Source organism: Lucilia sericata, unplaced genomic scaffold (assembly GCF_015586225.1).
Source record: "Lucilia sericata isolate MDLA Ls3-8-SP2 unplaced genomic scaffold, ASM1558622v1 Contig000105F_arrow, whole genome shotgun sequence".
Classification (NCBI taxonomy): domain Eukaryota; kingdom Metazoa; phylum Arthropoda; class Insecta; order Diptera; family Calliphoridae; genus Lucilia; species Lucilia sericata.
The window spans coordinates 629,549-648,175 of NW_023994137.1; the positions used below are offsets into that span (position 1 = coordinate 629,549).

General features: G+C 35.5%; 1 protein-coding gene across 1 annotated transcript; it reads left to right on the forward strand.

Moving 5' to 3' along the window:
* The first annotated feature begins 274 nt into the window (after positions 1-274).
* LOC119600180 (transcriptional regulator ATRX-like) lies at positions 275-17,204 on the forward strand. Its single transcript, XM_037950275.1, is given in 20 exon segments — positions 275-2,958; positions 2,961-3,147; positions 5,087-5,135; positions 5,137-5,250; positions 5,359-5,388; positions 5,390-6,465; positions 6,535-6,728; positions 6,929-7,066; positions 7,138-7,313; positions 7,377-7,553; positions 7,621-7,671; positions 7,733-7,953; positions 8,018-8,112; positions 10,365-10,660; positions 10,726-10,847; positions 10,907-11,143; positions 11,213-11,312; positions 13,938-15,730; positions 15,732-16,586; positions 16,655-17,204. Coding segments are annotated over 20 exon segments (8,322 nt in total). The 5' UTR covers positions 275-659; the 3' UTR covers positions 16,767-17,204.
* The last annotated feature ends 1,423 nt before the right edge of the window (positions 17,205-18,627 follow it).

An 18,627-nucleotide genomic window follows, 5' to 3' on the forward strand; every position in this document is an offset into this window, starting at 1 on the left:
AAACTGGGAGAACACAAGAAATTTAAATATTTGTTGTTAAATATTAATGCGTACATTTTGAAAATAAACTGAATAACCCTGTTAAAACTGGAAGACCATCATATTTTTATTTTTTCTCGATTCGAGAAAAATACAGAAACGAGGCACTGCATCCACATAATTCTTTACTTAAACCCGGTTATAGTTTAATTACTCTACCCAAAAATGCAACACTGCATTAATTACATAGCATTCCATTCCATTTCGTTTCAAAATAAAAGCGCACTTTAATCATATAAGAAAAGGAAAACAAAAAACAAAATTTTACAAGCAGATCTTAAAAAAAGTTTTTTTTCTATTGAATTTTAACACTAATCAAGTGAAAAATAGATATGAAATAAACAAAATCGAAAAATTTAAAACGTAAAGAATGTCGCAAATATATAAAAAATAAGAATTGAAAGAAATTAAAAGATCTACAAGTGAAAGAAAACTTTTTCCAAGAGTGTCCAAAAAAATGCAATAAAACAGGAAACTGTGTATATACCCTGATAAAAACTTATAGTATATTATACAAAAAAAATGTATTATAATTAGTAATTATAAGTTTTATCGCGTAAACGTAGTATAAACAATAAAACGCTTTGACAAGCGTCAACGTCCAACTCGATTCATAAGTCATGGACAAAGAACAAGAAACTTTGGATATGGTATTGGATATACCCAATACCATCAGCTTGAATCCCTTTGATAGGCCACCTAATATAATGGATGACGAGCTAAATAGTGTTACTCAAGAGGAATTGGAAGCCAATTTATCTACAGATTGTCCATCAGGCACCATGGATACGGCACCGGCCCAAAACTGCAACGATATGTGGGAAAAACTAATACAAAGTTTTTTAGAAGATAATTCTACCCAAGATGCTGTCGTACAGTCGGTAAATACAGATTCTTCAATGTTCGAAACTGAAACTGAGAACATGGCTAAGGAAGAAACAACAGAGGAATCCCCAAAAGCGGAAATTCAAGAATCTTTAAATGTAGTATTAGAAGAAAAACGCACGGAAAATGACGAAATAAAAGAGGAAGAAAATATAGAAACTGAACAGGAAAAAGAAATTCCTGAAATTGGCTCTAATGTATATAAAATGGAGCCAGAACTTGATATTCCTGCAGAGACCTACAGACCGCAGGAAGAGGTAACTGTTAGCAAAACTGAAGAACAACTTATGAATGAGAGCAATGAGGAACAACAAATGCTAGCGTGCCTGTATGAGCTACAGGACGATGATGTTCAAAACGACTTGTGTCAAGTTGAGGTGTATGCCACTGATCATGAAACTGATGCCACAAGTTTGAAAAAGGAAGAAAATATCGAGGGTGATTGCTATGAAAATAATGAAGATGATGATAGTCTTAGTAATGTTTCAGCAATAAGTATTGGTTACTTGGAGCCAATTGATGATAAACGAAAATGTAAAATAGAAATATCAAATGAGAAAGAGCGTTTAAATGAAACACAACTCTCGACAATAATCAATGATCATTGCTATTCTCAAGAAGTTTCCATAAATATGGACGAATGCGATGTTTTAAAACAAAATGTTATTAATCACATCATGACTCAAAATATCTCTAATAAAGATCATCATAAGATTGCAAACTTTGTGGATAAAATACTTAATAGTTTGGATAATAATAAGTTGGATCTAATGTTGAATACATTAAAAGCCACAGAATTAGCAAATGATGAACAACCACAAGAATCTAATGTTAAAATTGAAAATGAAACCAGTTCGGATGATGTAAGTAATAGATCAGAGGAGGTGATCATACAATTAGAAAAAGAAAGTGTGTCAATTTTAAATCCTCAAATGGAACAGGAAACATTGGAAAAACCGCAAGTACCAGCAGAAAATGAGCTGATAACTGAAACTACTTTACAGGAAGAACGAACAGAAAATCTCGAGAAAGAAGTTATTCAAATCACCCCAAACAAAGATGTAGAAGAAGAGAATATTGTTGCTAGACAAGATAATGAAGAACATTTGGAAGAAACTCCACTAAACGATCAGCAGCAATCAGAAACTGAAAAAGATGCCCCGAAAACTAATGAAACAAATGATGAAAATCGAACAACAGAAGCAGAATCTGAAGAAGTTAAATCTCTAAATGGTACATTACCCTATAATTGTTCCGAAGCTATAGAACATCAAATATTTGATGAAGAATTTGAAATGCTGTGCAAAAATGGTGTTTTACCCTTAAAAGAAAACATCATTAAAACTGATGCCCATAGTCAATTGCTGGAAAAACTTAAAGAATTTGCCATACAAATGCAAAAGGATTGTGAAGATTTTTCCTCATCCTCTATTGAAAACAAACTGCATGATTACATTATAATGCAATATCAAAATTTTCAAGAATTATTTAAACCCTATGTGGTATTTAAACAATCTATAGAGACCCAAACAAAGTCGAAAAAATTAACTAAACGCAAAAGAAAATTAAGGACAGCTACTAGCAAAAATAATTTATCCAAAACATCTGATCAGTCATCAAGATATTCTTCAACATCATCATCATCTTCGTCGTCATCCTCGTCATCTGATGAAGCGGAGGATAATGTTAAAACAAAATCAATTGATACTGAAGAAGAACCTATTCAAATCAAGGCCCCTCCTCCCCTATCCTCTACAGCTGATTATTTTAATAGTAATGCAACGAATTATGGTCAAGAATATGATGATGGCATTAATCTATCACAATACGTACAATCGGAAATATTTAATATTGATTCATTATCACCACAATCCACCATGTTGTCCGATTCCGATTCAGCGAAGGATGACAACGATGATAATGACTCATCACCCATACTAAATAAAACAGAAACAACACATCATAATGATGGCGAAGATGATGATGATACGGGCGATAGTGATGATACAATGATTTATAAGGTACGCTCTAAAAAAGTAAAAATTCAAATGACAGTCCATCAGCTTCCTCGCCCAACGATGCTGAGAAATCGAATAAAAGTCAGGCTGATAATATGTCGGTACACAGTGAAAGTGATAAGGAAAATTTGACCTCGGAACGTAAAGAGAAGAAATCGAATGAATCTATGGATGAGGATGAAAAGAATGATAGAGAAATTGATCGGTGAGTTGGTAAAATTAATTTCCGCAAATAATTATAAATAATTAATAGATAGTTAGATAGATGAGATAGATAGATAGATAGATAGATAGATAGATAGATAGATAGATCGCTCGCTCGCTCGCTCGCTCTCGCTCGCTCGCTCGCTCTCGCTTCGCTCGCTCCGCCGCTCGCTCGCTCGCTCGCTCGCTCGCTCGCTCGCTCGCTCGCTCGCTCGCTCGCTCGCTCGCTCTCGCTCGCTCGCTCGCTCGCTCGCTCGCTCGCTCGCTCGCTCGCTCGCTCGCTCGCTCGCTCGCTCGCTCGCTCGCTCCTCGCTCGCTCGCTCGCTCGCTCGCTCCTCGCTCGCTCGCTCGCTGCTCGCTCGCTCGCTCGCTCGCTCGCTCGCTCGCTCGCTCGCTCGCTCGCTCGCTCGATCGCTCGCTCCGCTCGCTCGCTCGCTCGCTCGCTCGCTCGCTCGCTAGCTCCGCTCGCTCGCTCGCTCGCTCGCTCGCTCGCTCGCTCGCTCGCTCGCTCGCTAGCTCGCTCGCTCGCTCAGCTCGCTCGCTCGCTTCGCCTCGCTCGCTCGCTCGCTCGCTCGCTCGCTCGCTCGCTCGCTCGCCTCGCTCGCTCCTCGCTCCTCGCTCGCTCGCTCGCTCGCTCGCTCGCTCGCTCGCTCCTCGCTCGCTCGCTCGCTAGCTCGCTCGCTCGATCGCTCGCTCGCTCGCTCGCTCGCTCGCTCGCTCGCTCGCTCCTGCTCGCTCGCTCGCTCGCTCCTCGCTCGCTCGCTCGCTCGCTACGCTCGCTCCTCGCTCGCTCGCTCGCTCGCTCGCTAGCTTCGCTCGCTCGCTCGCTCGCTCTCTCGCTCGCATCTCGCTCGCTCGCTCGCTCGCTCGCTCCGCTCGCTCGCTCGCCTCGCTCGCTCTCGCTCGCTCCTCCTCCTCGCTCGCTCGCTCGCTCGCTCGCTCGCTCGCTCGCTCGCTCGCTCGCTCGCTCGCTCGCTCGCTCGCTCGCTCGCTCGCTCGCTCGCTCGCTCGCTCGCTCGCTCGCTCGCTCGCTCGCTCGCTCGCTCGCTCGCTCGCTCGCTCGCTCGCTCTCGCTCGCTCGCTCGCTCGCTCGCTCGCTCGCTCGCTCGCTCGCTCGCTCGCTCTCTCGCTCGCTCGCTCCTCGCTCGCTCGCGCTCGCTCGCTCGCTCGCTCGCTCGCTCGCTCGCTCGCTCGCGCTCGCTCGCTCCTCGCTCGCTCGCTCGCTCGCTCGCTCGCTCGCTCGCTCGCTCGCTCGCTCGCTCGCTCGCTCGCTCGCTCGCTCGCTCGCTCGCTCGCTCGCTCGCTCGCTCGCTCGCCTCGCTCGCTCGCTCGCTCGCTCGCTGCTCGCTCGCTCGCTCGCTCGCTCGCTCGCTCGCTCGCTCTCTCGCTCGCTCGCTCGCTCGCTCGCTCGCTCTCTCGCTCGCTCGCTCGCTCTCTCGCTCGCTCGCTCTCGCTCTCTCGCTCGCTCGCTCGCTCGCTCGCTCGCTCGCTCGCTCGCTCGCTCGCTCGCTCCCGCTCGCTCGCTCGCTCGCTCGCTCGCTCGCTCGCTCGCTCGCTCGCTCGCTCGCTCGCTCGCTCGCTCGCTCGCTCGCTCGCTCGCTCGCTCGCTCGCTCGCTCTCTCGCTCGCTCGCTCTCTCGCTCGCTCGCTCGCTCCTCGCTCGCTCGCTCGCTCGCTCGCTCGCTCGCTCGCTCGCTCGCTCGCTCGCTCGCTCGCTCGCTCGCTCGCTCGCTCGCTCGCTCCGCCGCTCTCCCTCCCTCTCGCGTCCTCCTCCCCTTGTCTGTGGCTTTCCCCGCCGCTTCCTCTTTGTCCTGTTCTTCTCCTCGCGCCGCCGCTTCGCTTTCTCCGTGCCCGTTTCCCCCCCCCCGTTCCCCCTTCTCCTCTCTGCTTTATTTCCTTTCGCTGCGCGCTCCCCAGTTCATCACTTTGTACAATTTATAGATTAACCAACATTAGCGGCTTAACTAAACGTACAATTCCAAATGCAAGTTTCGTCAAAAGGTTCGGATAAAGGTAAAGCAAAAGCAGCACCAGCTAAAACACTTAACGATCGTTTCGATTTTATGGATGTTGAATTTGGATCAGAAGATGAGGTTAAAAGTGAAGTGAGTATGTAGAAAAACAATAAATGTAGTGAGAAATAAAAATCCAAATAAGCTGTAAACTCAATTATAATATAATATCACTAATATTTCAAATTCTATTCCCAAAAGGCCGAAGAGGAAGTTATAACGGAACAACAATTTTTTAAGAAATTGCAATGAAGACATCAAACGACAAATGTTAGATGATTCAAGTACCGATTCCGAGGCATTAGAGGAAGAAGATGATGAGTTGTTAAAAGCCTCTTCGGAAGAGGATGAAGAGGGCGGTACCAAATCGCCTTTAGTAGAGAAATTTCTTAAAACATTTAAAGTTGATGATAGTGATAATGATATAGAGGATAATGATGATGATGACGATGAGCTTGATTTAGACAGTGATAAGGAAGAGGAGGAAAAGGATAAAGAAAATGATGAAAATAAAGATAAAAACGAAGTATTAGCTGAGGGTGATAAACCCGTTAAAACTGAGGATAATGGCATAGATGAGGAAACACACACAAATGCCGAAATGGAATTATTAAATGATAATTTTCGTATACGTAACTATACCAAACCACAAAATCTCGATAAAATGCTGTTGGAGGCGGAGAAACGTAAAAAAATTAGTAAAATTGATGCAGAACTTATTAGCTTAAGTTCAGACAGTTCTAATTCAGATGTAGAAGCGGTCGATGTGGAGCCTAGTCAAAAGCCTAGATCACTCAAACCCATGCTGCGGCCCGATCAATTGGCAGGTGAAACGATTAAAGCGCAAAAATTAGAAAATGAACGTATATCACGTTTAGAAAAGAAACACAATATGTTGGAAAAGATACTAAAAGAACATCCCGAGGTGGATAAAGATAGAGAATTAATCTTGGACTATATAAAAGAGACCAAGACATTTATTAAGGTACACCCGGGCATTGTTAAGAATTTAAAACCTCATCAATTTGATGGTGTGCGCTTTATGTACGATTCGTGTTATGGTGGTGTGGATGCTCTAAAGAAAAGTCCCGGTTCTGGTTGTATATTGGCTCACTGTATGGGTCTGGGCAAAACTTTACAATTAATATCTCTTTTACATACTGTGATCTCCTATAAGGAATTAAAAACTACAAAAATTTTAGTTTTATGTCCCAAGAGTACGGTTATGAATTGGGCCGATGAAATTATAAGATGGTTGGGTCCGTTGAGACAAAAAAATGTTAAAGTCTATACGTTTAGTGATACATCGTAAGTTTTTGTAAAATAAAAATGTGAATGCGTGGCAATATATTAAGTTTTCTTCTTACTTTTTCTTAGCGATATCAACGAGAAGTTGAGTATCATTAAAGAATGGTCTCTTTCAAATCATGCTCGTGCTGGCTGTTTACTGATTGGTTATGAAGCATTTCGTACTTTAGTATTTTATCATTCGTATAAAAATCGTGGCAATATTAATTCGGAACGTTTAGAAGAAATAAGATTACTTGTAAATAAATATCTTTTAACACCTGGTGAGTTAAATGAGAGACAACTATTCTTGTCATTTCTTTTGTAATTTCTACAATATAATTTTCAAAACCTATTAAGTATATATTCTATAGTCCGAGTTATGGTATAACAATAACTGGGACTCAGAATATCTTATCTTCTCACGAAGGTATAATAATTCAACAATTTCTTTTTAATTAATCAATGTTTTTCCCCAAATAAGGTGCTGATTTGGTTGTTTGTGATGAGGGTCATATTATTAAGAATAGCAATTCAGCTATTAGCAAGGCTGTGGCTAAAATAGAAACACCACGTCGTATTGTTTTGACTGGTACACCCATACAAAACAATCTTAAAGAATGTAAGTGATACTCTGTCTCTCTCTTTCTCTTTTGGTAAACTTTAAAATTAATAATTTTATTTTTTGAATAGATTACAGTATGGTTAACTTTATAAAACCCTTATTCTTGGGTACAGAAAAAGAATTTGCCAATCTTTATGCCAATCCCATTAAAAATGGTCAACATAAAGATTCGGGTAAAATGGACATTAAAATAATGAAACAAAGATCGTTTGTTTTACACAAGAAACTATCGAAATTTGTTCAGGTTAGTAGTGCCAGTACTAAACTTTCTTAAACAAAATTTTCAAATATTTCATTTTATATTTAGCGCAAAGAAGCTGAACTCTTAAAAACATTCTTGCCAACAAAATTCGAATATGTTTTATTTATACCCATGACTGATGTACAGAATAATCTGTATCAACATATCTTAAATGCTATAACAAATCGTGATGAAAATTATCGTGGCAAAGGTCTTATAACCGATTATACTTGCTTAAGAAAGGTAGGTGTGTCTTCAGGGATGTAATTAATAACTAAATTAAAAAATATTGTAAAACTCTATTACCTAGATTTGGACTCATCCGAAAGTATTAGAAGATGCTTGGAAAAATGCCATAAGTGTAAGTTATTTATATCACTTTCATTACTCTCAATTGCTTATTGTCACCTTTTCTTTCTTAGCAACGTAATAAAAAAGAAAATCGTAATAAATTATTGGGTCACAATTCCGATGATGATCAACCGGATGATATCTATGATAGTCAAACGGGCCAAATGTCGGTAACAAATGATTGGTGGCGTCATTTAGTTACAGAAAATGATTTGGAATCTGTCATGCCTAGTAATAAATTACGTACCATGTTTAAAATTTTACAAATGTGTGAGGAAAAAGGCGAGAAATGGTAGTGTTTTTTTCTAATTAAATAGTTTATTTTTATGTATTAATTATATGGTTTTTGTTTTCAGCTTAATATTCTCTGCTTTTGTGGCGGTTTTAAATGTTGTCGAATATTTCTTTAAGAAAATTTCGGATAATGATGCTCAAATCTTAAATGAATTAAGTAAGTGTTTAAATTTTTTTATTAAAATCATGATATTTTTACTAAAATGTATGAACAAGTTCATGTTTAAACTAAAAATTTGATTTTATGTTCGAAACATTTTTATGCATTCTATGATGTCAGATACCTAAATAGCCAATATACTCCCCTTACAAAACCCATAAGGTCGCTTACACTAAACCTAATTCATTATGGAATGTTATGTTCCGCCTCAAATTCTGTGACAATTGCATTAGATATGTTCTACTGTCTCTAGCTCCTTTTCGTTCTCACACAACATATCAAAATCCTGTATGTTGCCTAACCAATTGCCCAAGAAGGATCCTATTTCGCAGTGTTCGGTTACTACTCCTCCTGTCCAACCCGAATAGTAAAGGTTTTTGCTTGCCTTGTCTTTCAACTTCGGCCATAAGGCCTTAGACACAATGCAATCCATCCTACTGTGTCAAAATTGGTTGGAAGATTTCCTGAATTTTTCGGAGATCAACCTATATTAGTGGCAGATAAGAGGTAGGTTCGTCTGCCTATATATTACTGTAATAGCCCTGGAACACAATACAACCTACATACATACATGTATATCCCATATAGCTTACAGATGGCTCCCCTACAGCTGCTTACTAAGCTAGAATTTACTACATAAGTGCCGTCTGACTGTTCAACATAAATTGTCCGGTAAACGATACCTTTATATCACAATCTACCAAATATTTTTGTTATATTTCCCTTTCATTTTGCAGTCAAGGAAGATACTTAGATACTTGGCTACGTCTGACAATTTCAACTCAACGACGTTCAATTTCGGCAAATTATAACTTAAGTTTTAATTTGTATTAATTAATATCCTACAACTCCTGGTAAAGAGAATTAATTTCGTGTTTAATGCATTCATTCCCAATCCATTTCTACCAGCTCAGTTCGCTAAGTCGCTTAGTGCCGCCAGCATGACTTTACAGATTGTCGAGAGAAATTTTCCCTTATCAGAAACACGACATCCGCGTACGCAACTATTTTCCTATCTTTTGACTTGAAGACTTTGAAAATCGAGTAGACCACTAGTACTTAAAGGTTATAACACTCCTCTGATAACATTTTTCCTATTCCTATCTTGCCCTAAGGATGAGTTGATAATTCTGCTATCAAGCATAGAAACTATCCAAAAAAGTTCTTATTGTACAATGATCAGAGTCCTTTGAGTACTGCTATACAATCCAATAAGGTTCTATTGCATTTTGAATTTTGAAGCATTTTTAATGTAGTGTTCGAAAATAGGGGTTTTGAGGTATGTTCGAAAATTCGACTTTAAGTTCGAAAAAATTTTAAATAATCTCTAATTTATGAGGATTCATAAAAATTATAATTTCAGCTTTATTTGAGGTCAATTTCTTAAATTTTCCACTTTTGAATTTAATAATTTTGAAATTTATTTGAAAATTGTTCATGAATTTTGAAGTGTTTTTAATGATGTGCTCGAAAATACGATTTTTGAGGTATTTTCGAAAATTCGAAGTTATGTTCGAAAATTTTTTAAAGCTGTTAAAATAATCTCTAAATCTTGAGGATTCCGAAAACTATAATTTCAGCTTTATTTAAAATTTCTCACATTTTCGAATTTCGAACTTCAAAATTTTGATAATTATTTTTAATTTTTTTTATGAATTTTGAAGTATTTTTAATGTAGTGTTCGAAAATAAGGTTTTTGAGGTATTTTCGAAAATTCGAATTTATGTTCGAAATTTGAAAATGTGTCATGAATTTTAAAGTATTTTTAAAATACTGTTCGAAAATTAGTTTTAGGCAAATTCCAAGTTATGTTCGAAAATTTAAAGCTGTTAAAATAATCTCTAAATCATGAGGATTTATAAATTTATAATTTCAGCTTTATTTGTGGTCAATTTCCCACATTTTCGAACTTCAATATTTGATAGTTATTTTTAATTTGTTCATGAATTTTGAAGTATTTTTAATGTAGTATTCGAAAATAGGGTTTTTAGAGATATTTTCGAAAATTCGAATTTATGTTCGAAATTTCGAAGTTATGTTCGAAAAAATTTTAAAGCTGTTTAAATAATCTCTAAATCATGAGAATTCCGAAAACTATAATTTCAGGCTTATTTAAAGTTAATTTCTTAAATTTTCGACTTTCGAACATGAAATTTACTTTTATTTTTAAATGCTTTTTGAGAGCGAACTTTATAAATTTATAATAATTTACTAAAATTTACGTAAAAAATTTCTTTTATAATTTTTAGAAATAAATCGAAATTCTAAATGGATTCTGGGTCACGACTACTATAGATTAGATGGTAAAACACCCAAATCTATACGGCATGCTATGATCAATGAATTCAATAATGTGGATAATAAAACTGCAAGAGTATTTTTAATCTCAGCTAAAGCAGGCGGTCAAGGTATCAATTTGATAGGTGCTAATCGTGTTATTATATTAGATACATCATGGAATCCTTCGAATGATCAACAGAATATATTTCGTGTATTTCGTTTGGGACAAAAACGTAGCTGCTACATATATCGTCTATTAGCAATGGTAAAAGAAAAGGAATTTAAGAACGAAAAAAGAAATAATCATTTAATTTATTTTTTAAATTTAAGGGCACCATGGAAGAAAAAGTGTATTCCCGTTCGGTAACAAAACAAGCGATGAGTTTTAGAGTGGTGGATGAACAACAAATTGATAGACATTATAATATGGCGGAATTGGCAGAATTATATACGTAATTATATTTTTAACATAGAATTAAATGTTTACTTTAAAATTTGATGTTTCTTCTAGACTTACCATACCCGATAACAATAATCGTCCTACACCGATTTTACCCCAAGACAGTATATTGGCTAGACTATTGCGTACATTCCCCGAATTAGTTTTCAAATATCATGAACACGATAGTCTTTTAGAGAATAAGGTAGAACAGGAATTAAGTGAACAGGAAAAGAATGAAGCATGGACGGCATATGAAAGAGATCTGCAAATGAATTCTGAAATCAGAGAAATGCCAAATATTGAGGAGTAAGTAAAGCCGACTAATTGGCGTTATGGTGTTTTATTAATAAACCTTTTGTCATGTCTTTTTTCTAGCTTACAAAATAAGTTTAATGCTTCAAATTTATCAAATTATTTATCACCATTTTCTGGTCTAGATGTGAGTAACAATCAAAATCCAAGTAGTAGTAAAAATGTGAGTATTTTTTTTCGTTTTGTTTTATTTATAATTATTCTTGGTTTAAATTAAAATAACTCTTTTTCACCTAATCACACCTAATGGAAGTAATTATCTTAAGGGTTTGGATAAAAGCTAAATCAATTATTATTCATTTAATATTATTATTATTATTGTAATATTTGTTAGTTTAAAACACATTCCTTTCAATTATTTGAAAACCTGAAAAACCTCGAAAACTTTGATCTAATTCAATCAAAATTAAGAAGAAATATGTTAAAGGTCCAATTATCAAACTTGTGAGTTAAATAGACGATGTTTACATCTGATACCAATATAAAATCACAAGAAAAATGCTAAAGGTAGGATTAGAACTCGAGCCTGAAATAACTTAATAAGGCCAAAATACTTGGCTAGTGATTAGTCTATTAATAGATTCAAAAACATTGTAAAGAACGCCTCAACACCGCTGAGAGCGACGCAGATTATTCATAAGGTCGAAAAACCTGCTATTAACTCTTTCTAATGCTTACACTTCATAAAAACATTGAATATTGAACTTAAGCGTTTAAAATCTCTGAAAATAGATTTAAGAATCTTGTTAGTAGCGCCAGCACTGATATTGCGCACTCTCACAGAGAGAGTATTGCAGATTATTCAATGAAGCCAAAAGACTTGACAAGTCTATCTGTTCTTCACTGTAAGTAATCTGTAACTATCACCAGCGTCAGCATACACTCTTTACCACCTGGACGAAGGAACTCAAATTCCGACCGTTTACCACCTTATAATCTTGGGGGTCATATTTGGTAGTCTATTTACCTCAACAGTTAAGGTCACTGTAATCACGCACAAAATGTGAAGTAGAAAAAAGGTTCTTAAAGTGCTAGTGACAGGGGTATGGTTAAAGAAACCTTATCTACATATGAAACGATTGGTCAGTTAATAGTTAAATATGCTGCTCCAGTTTGGTCACCTTCGCTCAGCGATACCCAGTGGAGAAACATTTAAAGCTGCCTGTCTCTGTCTCGTAGAAAGTGTCGCCGATTATTCAAAGTCAAAGATTCCAAAACCGGTTAGTTGGTTTTATAAGCTTCGAAGGACTCACATGTATATAGATTAAGAGCCTGATAAAGGAGTTTAGATTATCTAGTTTAATTCAAGATAACTCTGAGATGTCCTTCAGAAATCGATGTCCCAGACAACGGTGTCAGAAGTTCACCAATGCAGGACAGTAATATAGAAGATTTTCGATTGATTCTTCTTCTTCCTCATCTTGACAGCTTCTACAGTAGTCATTGTGAGGTATTCCAAGTCTCATTGCGTAGTTACCAAATTTACAGTGCCCTGTGATGACAACTGAGTTGGGATCGGCTATTCGTTCGTTATCAAGCTTTGGCCATATCTTCCTGGTTTGAATACAGGTCGGTTCATTTCTCTGTCTTGCATAGGAGAGTTTGTAGAACGTATTATCTATGAGTCTTTTGCATACTTCCTATCGAAATACAACAAAAATGGTCTATGTCCGAGTCGGGCGATAGAGTCCTCGTGACGATGTTCGAATATCTCGCCATCTTATTTAAGGGTGACTAGCATTCCTGGACTAGTCGTGATGTAGAGTATACACATATCACGGACTTGATTGCAGCTTGACATTCAGTAAAGATTTGGATATCTTTATACGATATCCTATGATATCAGAGGCAGTTTGTTGCTCTTTTTGGCTTGATGACCGCTTATTTTATACCCCATTTTGCAGTTTTATATCTCAAGGAATCCAATGTTCTGAGCAAACAGTTTATGGCAACATTCAACAAAATAGAAGATTTGCAAATTTTCTTTAACCGTCTTTCAATCTCATATCCCAGCAATTGGTTCACAAATCGGCAGTCATGTTTTAGCACTTCTAGATCTCTTATATCGTTCTGGATGTGCTCAAAGTACTAGTAATACCTGGCAGAAAGATTGCAAAGAAACTGCTTATAGGTGTTTCGCACCCAAAGAAATGGGATGTTAGAAAATAAGTCGAATTTCCTTTTTCATGAACTTGACTTTCCAACTTTATGAAAATCATGGGTCATCAATTACTAATGTATAAGTAATCACAAAGAGGACGAATAGGTTAAACCTGTGTTTGTCTGTCCTGTTTGTAGACATTTGTACACGAAATTGTAGATGTACTTTGGGTAATACATTTGTTTCGACAATCAAATCCGACTGTCTCTTTCACCAAGCCTAAAACAAGTCTTATTATTAACATCAATTCCTTCTAGTTTTCTGCACTTACGTCGTCAGTCTCCTGAACGTAATCAATATTTTATCCTCGATCTTATATAAGATGAGAAAGCGTCAGAAGTACTTTAAGAGTAAGATTTTCATATATTGCGCCATCTTCTATCAAGAATTTTTTTATTATAACATATTATTATTACTTTATTTGTTTATTATTATTATTATTATTATTATTATTATTATTATTATTATTATTATTATTATTATTATTATTATTATTATTATTATTATTATCATTACTTTCTTTTATAAGTTATTTTATTTCGCTTGGAATAAACTAAACCATGTATATTTATTATTAATACCATTTACTTTAATTCCTCCATACAACAAAATTAAACCAACCAATAGATGTCTCACCTATTAAATTACAATCGCGGTTTCGGACCAAACTTCCTGCAATCCTTATTGGGACAAAATACTAATGCTGCTGCTCTAAACACCCAGCAATATATAGACGTCTATAATTATTATAAAAATCTAGGAACAGCCTATGCCGATATGAATCCCTATTCAACGTTACCAGGTCTAAATACCGCAGGTGGACCTGGTCGAATGCCGAACGCTTCAACGGCATCATCAGTATCGGCAAATCCTTTGGCAGCTCTAGGTGACTTAAGTATGTTTGGTTTAAGCTCTACAGCTTTGCAAACGCTCGGAGCCAATGCAGCGGCATTAAATTTACCCAGCAGTTTAGGCAATAGCAGCAGTGCAGCTCTGCAGCAAATGACAAACTCAGCCTCTATGTATACTTCACCCTTAAATACGAATTTACCAATAACATCAGCTAGTAATATGTCTACGGGAGGTGTGGCAAGTGCCAGCAATTCGGCGGCGGTACTGTCAGCATTTGAACAATATAAACAGTCTTTTAGAGGGACCTATAACAATATGTATAATTATACGGGAGATTTTGGTTTATCTTCATCAGGTTCCACTATTTTGGATAGTTCAAAATCGAAAAGTTCCAAGCAGGGAAGTGGTGCAAATAATAAAAATCTACCGGGTGGCTCAAAGGGAAGCTCAAATATGGGTTTATTTTCCGGACCCCCACCCTATATGCCAAGTCCTCAACCTCAGCCGCCAGCTCAGCAACAACTTGCTCAACAACAAAGACCCAATTCAAGGAATACGCCCACATATGAACCACCACAGCAACAACAACAGCAGCAACCGAAATCTAAATCCACTATTTCGACAACAAAATCATCATCCTCACCATCTTCATCGAATAGTACATTAATAACTTCATCTGAAGCTAATTCTTCAGCAAGAGCTAAAAGTCTATTAAGTTATAGAAGAGCTGAATCATCTTCCTCTTCTACTACTTCTTCACAGGCAGCAGCTAATGCCAATAGTTTATCCAGTAGTACTAAACAAACCGGTGAAAATTTAACGCAAAATAAACAGAATACCACAGGACAACAAAAGAAATCTGCTGCGGAGGATGGAAGCGGTAATGCTAATAAAACAATGCCAACTCCCAATGCTACAACTATGAAAACCCCAGCAAGTACTACGCATGTATTATCAACAAATCAAAAGTCTAACCAAAAATCTACAACAAATCTAGGCAACAGTAGTTCTGGCAGCTCTACTACTTCCACCACTAGTAGTACTAGCAATAAATCCTCTGCCTCTGCCCAATCAGACTCAAATCGTGCTATGAATATGGGCATTTTATATCCAAATTCCAAAGGCTTAGATAAAAATACAAATAAACCAAATTCCCCTTTAAATATGGGTATAGTTTATCCAAAATCATCTAGTAAATCGACATCTGAAATGCAAATAATACCCACCTCTTCACCACCGGGAACCATTAGCATATCAAAACAATTAAATGAATTATCACCCAGTATATCATTGACTGCGCTTAAAACGAATACACCAAATAAAACGCAAACTAATACAAATCTTAAAACAAGCAGCAGCCATTTAAATGCAACGCAAAATGCGCAAATAAATAAAATTATGCAGAATAACAGTAATTTGAGAAGAACAACCAGTCCGGTAAATAGCGCCAGCATTAAGACAACATCTACTAATCAAAATACAAGCACAGCTACAGCCGTAACAAACGCTACAACGAATCAAAGTAATTTATTGGCACGTATAAAAATGGCCAATAGCAAAAAAACCGGTAAATGGCAGTAACACTAATAATCCGGTGCCACCATTACACAGAGCCTCAACTATGGTTAATATACCCTCTACGAGTACAGCAACAAAATCTTCTACCGGTTTAACTATAACAAATGTTAAAACTGCCATAAAAAATCCTAATATGGCAACGAAATCTTTAACATCTTCTACACAAATCTCCACATTAGCCAAACAAAATGCTGCTGCAGTGGTCAAATCGAATATAACACGTTTAAGTAGTGCTGGTGGCAACAACAACAGCTCGGATAATGCTTCAAATCAGAAAAATCCAAATACAGCAACCAATTCTCCTAATGTTCCCTCGCTTGCCACATTCAAAAGAGTCATCAAACGTAATTCCCCCAATGTCAACACGGCTAGCAATAAAATGCCCAACCTAACATCATCTCCCTCTTTAACGGTTACTAGCAGTAATAAATTACCCATTATCAGTAGTGTTAAGTCAATTTCTCAATATCCCTCTACCATGGCTACCATATCAAAGGCATCAATTACCAAAATTAATACACCCTCAAATCAATCATCATCATCAAATAATTCGATAATCTTGACAAAACAAACCGCGTCAACGACTCTAGGAAACAACAACAATCAACCTTCAGTATCAAATGTTTCTAAAACTTTAGCTCAAATGCAAAAACGTTTACCCACCACCACACAGACGGCCACAACGTCAGCAGCAACAACTTCAGCCAATGCAGTAAATGCCATTAGGAATACAGTTAATATAAGACCAGTGGATGCTAAACAAAATCCGGCTGGAACGGGTGGTGTCTACATAATCGAAACGAATATCAATGATAAAAAATTGGCAATAGGAGCACCCACAAAAAGGTGAGTTTAAAATGTTAAATAACCTCAAAACTGATTTCAATTGTTCACCTGTTCTTTCTTTTCTTTAGCGGCGGCGGTACTACCGTTACCAAAGTTCCCACCCAAACTGCAATAAAACGTAAATCCACAGATCCTTTATCCAAAGATAAAACTATTGAAACAAAAAGGTTGAAACCATAAATCTTATCGTAATAAACATAATTTATAGTTTATTATTAACAATTTTAAGTTATTGAATTTAAAATAAGTTTATATTAACGAAAAAAACCCTAAACTATTATTGGCTATCGGCTAAAGGAGCTTTTATTAATATTATTTACTTTTTCTAGAAATTAGTTTCTCTTCAAACTAATTTGTTTGATTTTTTTACAAATAATAATTAAAAAACTAAATTTTTAGTTGTGTACTGTTTTTAAACTTAGATTTACTAATTAACATTATAAAATCTATTTATATATAGCTAAATGTTTATTTTTTAAACAATAAATAAATACTTTGTTATATACATAAATATTTTAATACAATATACATACATATATATACTTTTAACTTAATATATTTAAGTTTCATCATTGTTGTTATAATTGCAAACGTATTATAACAATTTCTTTTTATAACGATAAAAAAAATTAAATCAATAAAAAAGAAAACATTTTAAGTTATTAACCAGAATGCATGATGATTAATGGTAAATAAAATCTTAAAAAAATAAACATGTCGTTTAATAATTTTATAAAATGGTTTAGAAATAGTGTCAGACACAATCAAGAATCACTTGGAATAGCAGCTACCCTCAATTAATTTTAAACTTAACAGTCTTTAACGTTTTCACAGTATTTATATCGATAATAGCGTTTAACTTAATTATGTAAAATAAAATCCTTTAACATAGAGTTGCAACTCTGCTAAAATATTCTGTTATTTGTCGATAACAACAGCAAAAGTGTTACCAGACTTGTAGCTTTGTTCAAAATATAGCACTGTTTCAGGATTGATGGTCATTTACTACATTACTGACATTTTTGATAAATTTTCTGTTTATAGAAAACTAAAGATAAATTTTCTTTTTATAGAAAATTTTCGATAAATTTTCTTTTTTTATATCAATTTTCTTTTTTGTAGAAAATTTTCGATAAATTTTCTTTTTTGTAGAAAATTTTCGATAAATTTTCTTTTTTATAGAAAATTTTCGATAAATGTTCTTTTTTATAGAAAATTTTCGATAAATTTTCTTTTTTGTAGAAAATTTTCGATAAATTTTCTTTTTAATAGAAAATTTTCGATAAATTTTATTTTTTCTAGAAAATTTTCGATAAATTTTATTTTTTCTAGAAAATTTTTTCTTTTTTGTAGAAAATTTTCGATAAATTTTCTTTTTAATAGAAAATTTTCGATAAATTTTATTTTTTCTAGAAAATTTTCGATAAATTTTATTTTTTCTAGAAAATTTTCGATAAATTTTCTTTTTTCTAGAAAATTTTCAACAATTTTCTTTTTTGAAGAAAATTTTCGATAAATTTTCTTTTTTGTAGAAAGTTTTCGATAAATTTTCATTTTTGTAGATAGATTTCGATAAAATTTTTTTTAATAGAAAACTTATCTTTTTTCATAGAAAATTTTATTTTTTTTGTAGAAAACTTTCGATAAATTTTCTTTTTTGTAGAAAATTTTCGATAAATTTACTTTTCTGTAGAAAATTTTCGATAACTTTTCTTTTTTCTAGAAAATTTTCGATAAATTTTCTTTTTTCTAGAAAATTTTCGATAAATTTTCTTTTTTCTAGAAAATTTTCGACAATTTTCTTTTTTGTAGAAAATTTTCGATAAATTTTCTTTTTTCTAGAAAATTTTCGATAAATTTTCTTTTTTCTAGAAAATTTACGATAAGTTTTCTTTTTCATAGAAAATTTTCGATAAATTTCTTTTTCATAATAAATTTTCAATAAATTTCCTTTTTATAGAAAATTTTCTTTTTAAATTTTTTAAAATTTCTTTTAAATTCCGATAGAAATTATTAAGTATGTAATTTCTCTTTTTAACTT